This window comes from Folsomia candida, unplaced genomic scaffold (genome assembly GCF_002217175.1).
Source record: "Folsomia candida strain VU population unplaced genomic scaffold, ASM221717v1 Fcan01_Sc013, whole genome shotgun sequence".
Lineage (NCBI taxonomy): Eukaryota > Metazoa > Arthropoda > Collembola > Entomobryomorpha > Isotomidae > Folsomia > Folsomia candida.
This window is the reverse complement of record NW_019091205.1, coordinates 523,211-534,766: the sequence shown is the minus strand read 5'-3', so window position 1 is coordinate 534,766 and position 11,556 is coordinate 523,211. Positions and strand designations below refer to the sequence as shown.

At 37.7% G+C, this 11,556-nt stretch overlaps 2 protein-coding genes across 2 annotated transcripts; one reads left to right on the top strand and one right to left on the bottom strand.

Moving 5' to 3' along the window:
• Nucleotides 1–344: 344 nt before the first annotated feature.
• Nucleotides 345–1,428, bottom strand: LOC110855777 (malonyl-[acyl-carrier protein] O-methyltransferase). Its single transcript, XM_022104168.1, has 2 exons — nt 1,331–1,428; nt 345–957 (listed from the first exon to the last, which is right to left on the bottom strand). Exons 1-2 carry the CDS (start codon nt 1,426–1,428, stop codon nt 345–347), a joined length of 711 nt encoding a protein of 236 aa, XP_021959860.1.
• Nucleotides 1,429–5,589: 4,161 nt separating this feature from the next.
• On the top strand, nt 5,590–6,511 carry LOC118437472 (malonyl-[acyl-carrier protein] O-methyltransferase-like). The gene is made up of 2 exons (XM_035856497.1): nt 5,590–5,651; nt 5,761–6,511. The coding sequence occupies exons 1-2, from the start codon at nt 5,590–5,592 to the stop codon at nt 6,509–6,511; spliced, it is 813 nt and encodes a 270-aa protein (XP_035712390.1).
• The last annotated feature ends 5,045 nt before the right edge of the window (nt 6,512–11,556 follow it).

Here is an 11,556-nt window from a genome sequence, read left to right as displayed (position 1 = left end):
ATTGGCATGGCAAGGTCCACTTTTTTAATATTGTGCGAAAATCTAACTAATTAATTAGCATACAAATGGGGCCGGGAATAAATTACATAATGCAAAATTTAAGCCCCCCCCCCTGCAATTTAATATGTTTCACACGATAACTGTCAACCCTTAGTTCCCCCCGCCTCCCCTCTCGCGTTACGTAATTTATGAGCGACCCCTTCGTACAATTCCCTACTTTTTATTACACCCTTCCCTCTTTCCTCCTTCAATTGTAAATAAAGTGTAACAAAGCCAAGCCCTCTTTCCCGACCCGAAGACATAAATTTCCCCCTCGTTTTCCACATCAAATCCATACTGAGCAGTTACCCCGTCCCGAATTTCTTGTCCTGCCCGATTTTATCCAATTTTGCGAATTCCTCTTCATTAATCAGGTTGTAGTACATTTTAAACATTATCGGCGCCAGGACTTCAAACTCTTCTGCACCGAATTGGTAGCGATTGTGCCGCAATTCTGACCGAAACACTACCCGCAATTCATCTCGATTTAAGATACACTCTAGTTCAGTAATTTGAGACGAAACACTTTTTTGCTTCAAGAATTGTTTTTCGCGTGGAAATGAAATTAGTTTTTTGGCAAAAATATTGAAATAAAATGCACCCCCAGGTTTCAACAGGGTTTCCATGTTTTTGCACGCCGTGTCAAGATCGGTGACCCAATGAAGCGCAATGTTGGACAGGATTAGGTCCACCTGGCCGGCGAGTCGGGTTAATTCCGGGGCAAGTTGGTCCCACGGCTGGGAAATGTCTTGGCACACGTAGCGGATTGTTTCCGGGATGGGGTTGTTGTTTACGGCAAAGTCGATCATGCCGGGGTCGTTATCGATGCCGAAGATTGTATCGTGTGGGATTAGTTGGGCTATGAGATGGGTCAGATTTCCCGATCCGGAACCGATGTCTAGGATTATGGGGAATTTCCTGTAGACAAACTTACAGTTAAAAAAATTATCTTAACATTTCCTATTCACACATTTACAGTTTACAATTCTTGGAAAATGTGTCTTAATAAAATATAGCTTAGTTAAAACTCATATAACTGAAGAATGATTTTTCAATGATGGTATTTATAATTCCTTCATATCCCGTATCGCAAAATAACTTTATAAGATTTTGTAAGCGTCGTAAGATTATTTTAGCGAAAATCACTTTACTAATGTTACGATTTTTACTCATATGTTTGTTGATTTTTACATGACCCTTCGTTTTACAAATTTCTTAAAGTTTCGACTAGGGAACTTTGATAAAATATGTATATACATAATGCAAGATTTGCCACGCCAAAATTTCTTACCTTGTCGGAAAATGGGATACAATTTTTGAAATTAATTGTTTCCCTTCTTCAAACTGCATTGAGTTTCTCTTTTTGTACGCTTCTGGTGTAATATTCATCTTGGCTGACGAAATAAGTAAGATTTTGCTCGTCCAATTTGTCTTATGGATATGGAGTGTGGTCAGTAATCAAGAGTTATCCGCTTTATATATGTGAACCTCCTGAAGAATTGGGAGTTATGTAAGTCTTCGATGGAAAAAATTCCAAATTTTAACCTTTGTGTTAAACTAATAATTCCAGAATTATTATGCAGTTTATAAAAATTTGTTTGAAATAAGGAAAACTGTTTCATAATACTTACATAATATTTATGTGAGTGAGGGTTACGTAAATACAGTGTTACGTATGTACATACGTACGAATCATGATACGTACGTGTGTACATATGTAACACTGTATTTGCGTAACCCTGATCTGTAACTGGTCTTTAATGAATGAATACGTTAACGACGAGTTTGCAGTAAAGAGGAAAAATACCTGTTGTTAGTTACTATTCCTTATAAACAGAAATATTCAAGTTTTATGCATGTATGACGATAAAACTTGTGATTAAAATGTCAGACTATTTATAAAAATTTGCAAAGTGCTAAATATACAGACTTATGTAAGTTACATAATGTAACACAAATAAGTAAATAAAGCAAGATTGATTTGCATTCTTTACCTGCAATAAATTATTTCGGCAAAGTTGTCAATTTTCGCAATGGCATTACGGAGTGTTAAATAAGTTTATTATCATAAATGCGTAATGTTTTCATTCCTGAAACCTGCAAATAACACATTTGCTACAAAATAGTTGAATATGTAAGTAAGTACCTTTAATAAAGCATTTTTCCTTATTTCAAACAAATTTTTATAACCTCCTTAATAATTCATTTGATTTAACTGTTAAAATGTTATAACATACAAGGAGGACGCACTCTTCTTATGAGAAAATCCCCCCCCGTGATATTTGCCCCAAATTTTGATATGTTGTACACCTCGAGGTGCTTATCAAAAAATGTATTGGTCCCTAAGCCCTAAGTGACCTGGCTCGACCGGAAACCGAGGTAAAAGGTCAGTACACTTTTTCTCTCCAAACCCCACAAACCGTATATTTTTGGAAAGCTACGGACCTCATGAGTCCGAATATACACCTAAATAGGGTCAAAGGTCAACTCTTGACCCTTCGAGGTCAAGCAAAAAAGTTCAAAATGTATTTTGCTGTTGCAACACAGTTGCACACACAACAGCGATAGAGTCGACTAAACTTGTTGCCATGCACTCGGCTGACCGGAGTGCAGCGGAGGTCCGTAAGGTCCAAAAAAGGTCACCTTGCCCAAAATACCTGACCTCCAAAGGTCTAGGGTTGACCCTGGACCTTATTGTGGTGTATATTCGGACTCGTGAGGTCCGTAGCTTTCCAAAAATATACGGTTTGTGGGGTTTCGAGCCAGAAAGTGCACTGACCTTTGACCTGTTTCCGGTCGAACCAGGTCACTTAGGGCTTAGGGACCAATACATTTTTTGATCAGCACCTCGAGGTGTACAACATATCAAAATTTTGGGCAAATATCACGGGGGGGGGATTTTCTCATAAGAAGAGTGCGTCCTCCTTTTGTGAAATGTGTATCGCAAAACTTCACAACTTGGCTCAATTTAGACAAGAATGAGGCTCGTATGCAAAGGTTAACATGAATACGCCCATTGATAAATTTCGAATTTATGGACGGTCCCTGACATCAACTGGGATATTCCTACATACTGCTAGCGTGTGTCACAATACCCTGCCAGCAGATTTACATATATATGTAAAAAGGGAGCATCCTTAATTACTGACCACATTCCATATCCACAAGGTAAATTGAACGAGCTGAATTTTATTTTGCAAACCAAGATGAATATTTCACAAGAAACGAACAATAAAACGCACTTTATGCAGTTTGAAGAACGTAACAATTAATTTCAAAAGTCTATCCGATTTTACGACAAGGTGAGGATTTTAGCTTGACAAATTCTGCATCAGAAAAAAATTTCATCAATTCCCTCAAGTTCTAAAAACTTTCAGAAATGTGTTAATCTAGCTACAAAAAACGTGAGTGTCAATTCACAATTTTTAATAATTCATAGAGCGCACTCACGACAACCTCTTATTTTGTATCTCAACGCTTTTAGAAAACATGCCACGGTTAAACAACTTTATGGTGGGAGGATTCGTAAAATATGACTTCGCAAATCTCGACAATCTCGCAAGTCATCTAATTAGAAACACCTACCTATTTTGATATTTATCCCATTGATATTTCTAATTTCTCTTGCCCTTGATGATGAGAATGCGAAAAAACTTTGTGAAATATCTACATAACAGCGTGCCCAATTGCTGGGTAAATATAAATAGTTTCACATTTTTCAAGCAAAATATTTGCGACATCTCGCCAAAATTATTAACTTATGCTTAATTTGTGCGAGGGTTGACGTGAATATGGTTTCTAAACAAGAAGATTAAAGATAACTCTAAATACAAGGGCAATAAAAATGGCGGGGTTCTCGTTTAGTTATGGAAGCATGCCGACGTTCTTATGTTTTTCATTACATACGTAAAAGTGTACATAAAAGTTCAAGTTATACTTACAAAGTTGTATCATCATGAAACTAAATTTGTCGCGATTATATATGCATAAGAATTCATGTAATACATTCATAACGCTTCAAAAAATGAAAAAAATCAGAAATATTCACTTGTTCATATTTAACCCCACTACGAGCAATTTAAGAAAAAACGTCCACAAAATTCAGTCACTTGACAATTCGATCTACAGGAATTTGCACAATCGGCGAAAGAGAAACTCGAGTTCTAAATACATACATTTCCGGAAAAGCATTTCCATCACCACTGTCAAGACTATCATACGCCCAGGTTAAACTTTCGCTGTTCGCCGCTTAATAACATAAGTGGGATAAGGTAATTGTTGCTATCCCAACCATGTTACATATTTGGCAACGGTACAAACCGGGCGTTACCCAGACTGATAAATTGCATAGCCACATATGTACAAATTGTTGTAATTATCTGTATAATGTGGTGTATAATTGTAATATATAAATACTACAAAAACGAGTCTGCACTTTCAGCAAAACTTTAAGCACTTTAAGCAGCGCATAATGGACAGACAACAAATTCCCCGACAAGTTCTCCTATGTATGTACATATTTACGTAATCGTAACGTACAAAGTATCAACTTGGCCTTGTCTTTTACTTTACTAATATAGTAAAAATGTCAAGAGTAAAAATGTCGCTGCAATAATTAATTAACTAGGTCAGGTTTTCTTCTTGCATTCAATTCGCAGCCAATAAATACCTATTGTTTCGTCTGGTTGGCAGGTGTGGCAAAAATGTTGCATAACATGTTCTTACATAACGTCCACTCCACATATTTACCTGGACCTACCCGAATGTATATACCTTGAACCTTGAACACTTAGGTATGTTAATTTCCAACCGTCTGCAGAATTTCTTCCTATTTAAAAATGGTAAACTGGATATAAACTGGATTGGTATATTTATGTACCTAATGTATGAGTTGGCGCAACCGTTCTGCAAGTAATTATAAATGATATATCGGAACAAAATTACAGGTATTTTTATCAGCAGGTCTGCTGATTTTTCGCAAATTTTTACAGACTGGATAATAATCCTTGAACTACTTATTTGATACGTACATAAGAGTTAGTTAGATTGCATTGGGTACAAATTTAGTCTCTTCCAGACTTGCATAAATTATCCAGCAGCCAGCTATATAAAGGGGATGCGCCTAATTAGATTAGTGAGCATCACATCGCCAAAGATAAATTTAGCGAGCCAAGATTAATATTCAATCGGTGGGGTACGATCAGAGTAATACAATGCAGTTTTTAGAGGGCAAACAATTAATTGGACAAATTTTATCCGATTTTCCGACAAAGGTAAATACAGAAATAAAGGAATTTGAATCTGTTGTTGTAGTAACATTCCCGTGTTAAAATTTATGGGAATATGGGCTAAATACAGTTGTGTAAAATTTCCAACGTTATTTAGGGTGCACTTTGTTTTAAAAAAATGTAGAGGTGACAAATTTCTAATTTTTTAAAATAATGCGTTGTTTTCTGTGAAAAAATCTTTGTGAGTTCAATTAGGGAACGTCCATATATTACGTTATCAAAAGTTGGGTAGCACATTTATCGTATTCCTGTTAATCCAAACATGTGTTGGATAGCGAAAGAGCGAGTGGGTGATGTAAAAATTGACGTTTTTGATGCAGTAACGTATGGAAGTTCTTTTAGAAGTATGCTTTTTGATCTATAGGAGTTTTAGGATTTTTGGTATAAATTTTTAACGGATTTTTATAAACTCACTGTAATTTTATCTACACAGGAAATTCTCCGTAATTCTGGACATTGGTTGCGGATCGGGAGATCTGACTCGTCTCATAGCCCAATTAATCCCGCACGACATCATCATCGGCATCGATAATGACACGAATATGGTCACGTTTTCCGAAAATAACAACCCCACTCCGGAAACAATCAGCTACGTGTGTCAAGACATTTCCCAGCCGTGGTATCAACTTGCCCCCGAATTAACCCGACTCGCCGGACAGGTGGACCTAATCCTGTCCAACATGACGCTTCAATGGGTTACGGACATTGAGACGGTGTGCAAAAACTTTGAATACCTGTTAAAACCTTGGGGTGCATTTTATCTTTCTGTTATGGGCATCAAACCGATCTCAATTTCGCGAGAAGAACAATTTTTAAAGCGGCAAAAAAGTATTGCGGTTCAAATGACGGAAATCGAGGAGATCTTGAACAGAGATGAATTGGTGGTAGGGCGCTCAGAATTGTGCCACAATCGCTGTCAATACAGTGCCGAAGAGTTTGAAGCCATGGCTCCCATAATGTACAAAATGTACGAAAATTTGATTAACCAAGATGAATTTTCGAAATTGGATAAAATCGGGCAGGACGCGGTTCGACAAGAAATTCGGAACGGAGTCCTTGCTCAGTACGGGTTTGATGTTGAAAATGAGGGGGAAAACTATGTCTTCGGGTCGGGGAAGAGGGCTTGGTTTTGCTATGATGTGTTTACTATTGAAGGGGGGAAAACCGTGGGGGGAAGATCGTAGCTAAAGGTGTGTAGAGAAAATTTCCCTGAGAAATGTGTGTAGGATGTTTAATTGGATTGTTCGAAATACTCAAATTGCTGAAACATACATAGATTCAAGCGATATGTATACGAGTACTAAATATTTGTAGTCCTCCTTCGGGAGGACTACAATACTAGAATTAAGAATTTTCAAGAATAATACTAAATAATTGTATATTTCTAAACTTTTATATGTGTAGAGAATCCTTACTTTGTCAAGTACAATTGTGTAAAACTCAATATGTAACAAATTACGCGGAGACAACCATGCCTCAAACGTCTTGTTACTTAATAAATAGTTCAAAATGTATTTTTTTACCAGAAATTAGTTATTTCTAATAAAATTACATATATATGATTGTTTCGAACAAATTCGGAAATTAGTTCTCAAATAAAATACTTTGTAAATATCATCAACTTATACGATTTTCAGGTGGACGGGTGTGTTACTTTAAGAATTAGTATATTCAAATATTGACAAAAATAAGTAGGTTTAAGACCTCGAAATATGCAATAGTTTTTGAAGAGTTTTAAAGTTTCAAGTAACGCCAAAATGGGAAAACTTACAGGGAAAAAAACTTAAACTTACTTATGTACATATGTAGCAATGTATGTAAATAAGTACATAAAATTTGATTTCATGACCATTAAGTGTATGTATGTATGTACATACACCTAGTATACGTATGTAATACTTGATAAATAACAGTAATAAATGTTTTAATTTCACATGTTTTTTCAAATATAAATCGGTTACAAAGTATTTTTGTACGAAAATGTTAAGTATATAATGATAACGAGGTGATGTGTACCGTTAAATAATGCTACCCCTTTGAAAAATAAGTACACTCTGAATTCTATATTAATTAATTAATAGCTTAGGACAATTAGATTGGGACAATTAAACTTAGGAGGACAACCCTTCACCGACAGAATCACCGATCTTGATGCCCTTTGGATATGTTGTAGTCCTAGGTGAGTCTAGCAAAAGTGAAAAAGGATTTCATTCCATGGCCCCATTTGCGCCCGCCACACCCACTCAAAGGTACGAAAATAGCGTTTTCGTTCATTCAAAAAATCACCAAAAATCCTATTTTGATCGGATTTTCATAATTTAAGCGTTTTTGTCATCTTAGATAGTTGCTTTATCATATTCAATAGCAAACTCAATTTTTTTAATTTTGTGAGTATTTTCGAAAATATCCATGCCTTCGAAAAAATCAAAATTTCAAAAAAATTGAGTTTGCTATTGAATATGATAAAGCAACTATCTAAGATCACAAAAACGCTTAAATTATGAAAATCCGATCAAAATTGGATTTTTGGTGATTTTTTGAATGAACGAAAACAGGGTATTTTCGCAAATTTGAGTGGGTGTGGGGGGCGCAAATGGGGCCATGGAATGAAATCCTTCTTCACTTTTGCTAGACTCACCTAGGACTACAACATATCCAAAGGGCATCAAGATCGGTGATTCTGTCGGTGAAGGGTTGTCCTCTAAGGTATACTAAATGCAGAGTGAAACTTACTATTTATAATTTGAATTTAGTAAAGTCAACTTAAATTCAGACTGTATTAAGCACTTTTCCCAAGGGCAACATTTACAAGAATTTCACATCAATAATCCTCCAGTAAGGATTGATCTGATATAGAATTTCATAAGATTATTTCCCGTCTTACAGAGAAACTGTTTCTATAAAAGTAGAAATTTTGTAACTAATGGGAAATTTTGTTAATAATAGAATACTATTTTTTTTACTGCAGGGTCGATTTGATTAATAAACTATTTCATAAAATTAACTAGGTTGGGTTTGCATTATTATCATTTTCTTCTTTCAAACTGTGGTCCATCATTTCACACGACGCTGACGACGATGGCTCTGGAGGCAGATCCGTTTCTTGATTCTTTGTCTCTTTCTTCGGTGCAGTAAACGTTTTAGGCTTACAATTCGGTCTTGGTTTCCAATTGGGATTAGCGTGTCCACGTTCATGTCGATCTAGGTGAGTCTTCAGTTTGAAAGCTTGTCCGCAAATGGCACAGACATGTGGTCGCTCCTCACTATGGACTATTTTAACGTGACCTCGTAAAAGGTTATGGTCTGCAAATTATTGTTAAGGTTTGTTAATTATGCAAAATTAAAAATGATACAATCCAGGCCTTTATATGCAACATTTGTTTTGTCGAATTTTACAAATATTGCAAAGGAGCATGTCTGGTCGCCAAATCAGCACATTTATTTCTTTGATATGTAAATTGTGCGGTGAGGATATATATTAGGAAAAGTGAAAGGATAAGGGCTCACTTGTAGACTTGAAGGGGTCCGGATTAGGCCTTTTTGTCAACGTTTCGACCTCAAAGGGTCTTCTTCAGGACGACGAAGAGGATTGGTTCACATGGTGGTTTGTGGTTGAATGGGGAAAAAAAGAGGAAAGGAAAAGACTGAAGGAGTAAAAAAGTATTGTAAGATAGGAAGAAAACAACCGCTACGTGCTTAACGGTACCATTGCGCATTATTATTTCAAGTGATTCCGTAACTTCTGCTCATATAAATATTTATAATCTGATGAGTACAAATTGTCGTTGTAAAAATACAAGTCCTGGGCAGGAAATTTTTTGTCCGGATGCGGGTCGGCGGAGTCTTATGGAGCATGTAATTGTGCATTATTTTCGATTTCAAAGAATGCCGTAAGTCAAATGCCGCGCTGGGGAAGTCAAAATCCAATCATGACATGAATTGACTAGAAATTGACAAGTGCGGGGCGGGAAATTTTTTGTCCGGATGCGGGTCGGCGTAGTCTTATGGAGCATGTAATTGTGCATTATTTTAAATTTCAAAGAATGCCGTAAGTCAAATGCCGCGCTGGGGAAGTCAAAATCCAATTATGACATGAATTGACTAGAAATTGACAAGTGCGGGGCGGGAAATTTTTGTCAGGATGCTGCTCGGCGGAGGCTTATGGAGCATGTAATTGTGCATTATTTTCGATTTCAAAGAATGCCGTAAGTCAAATGCCGCGCTGGGGAAGTCAAAATCCAATCATGACAGAAATTGACTATAGAAATTGACAAGTGCGGGGCGGGAAATTTTTTGTCAGGATGCGGGTCGGCGAAGTCTTATGGAGTATGAAATTGTGCATTATTTTCGATTTCAAGGAATGCCGTAAGTGAAATGCCGCGCTGGGGAAGTCAAAATCCAATTTTGACATGAATTGACTAGAAATTGACAAGTGCGGGGCGGGAAATTTTTGTCAGGATGCTGGTCGGCGGAGTCTTATGGAGCATGTAATTGTGCTTTATTTTCGATTTCAAGGAATGCCGTAAGTCAAATGCCGCGCTGGGGAAGTCAAAATCCAATCATGACAGAAATTGACTAGAAATTGACAAGTGCGGGGCGGGAAATTTTTTGTGAGGATGCGGGTCGGCGAAGTCTTATGGAGTATGAAATTGTGCATTATTTTCGATTTCAAGGAATGCCGTAAGTGAAATGCCGCGCTGGGGAGGTCAAAATCCAATCATGACATGAATTGACTAGAAATTGACAAGTGCGGGGCGGGAAATTTTTTGTCCGGATGCGGGTCGGCGGAGTCTTATGGAGCATGTAATTGTGCATTATTTTAAATTTCAAAGAATGCCGTAAGTCAAATGCCGCGCTGGGGAAGTCAAAATCCAATTATGACATGAATTGACTAGAAATTGACAAGTGCGGGGCGGGAAATTTTTTGTCCGGATGCGGGTCGGCGGAGTCTTATGGAGCATGTAATTGTGCATTATTTTAAATTTCAAAGAATGCCGTAAGTCAAATGCCGCGCTGGGGAAGTCAAAATCCAATCATGACATGAATTGACTAGAAATTGACAAGTGCGGGGCGGGAAATTTTTTGTCAGGATGCGGGTCGGCGAAGTCTTATGGAGTATGAATTGTGCATTATTTTCGATTTCAAGGAATGCCGTAAGTGAAATGCCGCGCTGGGGAAGTCAAAATCCAATCATGACATGAATTGACTAGAAATTGACAAGTGCGGGGCGGGAAATTTTTTGTCAGGATGCGGGTCGGCGGAGTCTTATGGAGCATGTAATTGTGCATTATTTTAAATTTCAAAGAATGCCGTAAGTCAAATGCCGCGCTGGGGAAGTCAAAATCCAATTATGACATGAATTGACTAGAAATTGACAAGTGCGGGGCGGGAAATTTTTTGTCAGGATGCGGGTCGGCGGAGTCTTATGGAGCATGTAATTGTGCATTATTTTAAATTTCAAAGAATGCCGTAAGTCAAATGCCGCGCTGGGGAAGTCAAAATCCAATCATGACATGAATTGACTAGAAATTGACAAGTGCGGGGCGGGAAATTTTTTGTCAGGATGCGGGTCGGCGAGTCTTATGGAGTATGTAATTGTGCATTATTTTCGATTTCAAGGAATGCCGTAAGTCAAATGCCGCGCTGGGGAAGTCAAAATCCAATCATGACATGAATTGACTAGAAATTGACAAGTGCGGGGCGGGAAATTTTTTGTCAGGATGCGGGTCGGCGAAGTCTTATGGAGTATGAAATTGTGCATTATTTTCGATTTCAAGGAATGCCGTAAGTCAAATGCCGCGCTGGGGAAGTCAAAATCCAATCATGACATGAATTGACTAGAAATTGACAAGTGCGGGGCGGGAAATTTTTTGTCAGGATGCGGGTCGGCGAAGTCTTATGGAGTATGAAATTGTGCATTATTTTCGATTTCAAGGAATGCCGTAAGTCAAATGCCGCGCTGGGGAAGTCAAAATCCAATTATGACATGAATTGACTATAGAAATTGACAAGTGCGGGGCGGGAAATTTTTTGTCCGGATGCGGGTCGGCGGAGTCTTATGGAGCATGTAATTGTGCATTATTTTCGATTTCAAAGAATGCCGTAAGTCAAATGCCGCGCTGGGGAAGTCAAAATCCAATCATGACATGAATTGACTAGAAATTGACAAGTGCGGGGCGGGAAATTTTTTGTCAGGATGCGGGTCGGCGAAGTCTTATGGAGTATGAAA

Excerpts from the sequence above, each read along its gene's own strand:
- LOC110855777 (XM_022104168.1), bottom strand. The coding sequence starts at position 1,428 with ATGAATATTACACCAGAAGCGTACAAAAAGAGAAACTCAATGCAGTTT. Across the intron at positions 958-1,330 it reads GTATCCCATTTTCCGACAAG|GAAATTCCCCATAATCCTAG; the intron begins GTAAGAAATTTT and ends GTTTGTCTACAG.
- LOC118437472 (XM_035856497.1), top strand. The coding sequence starts at position 5,590 with ATGTGTTGGATAGCGAAAGAGCGAGTGGGTGATGTAAAAATTGACGTT. Across the intron at positions 5,652-5,760 it reads GACGTTTTTGATGCAGTAAC|GAAATTCTCCGTAATTCTGG; the intron begins GTATGGAAGTTC and ends TTATCTACACAG.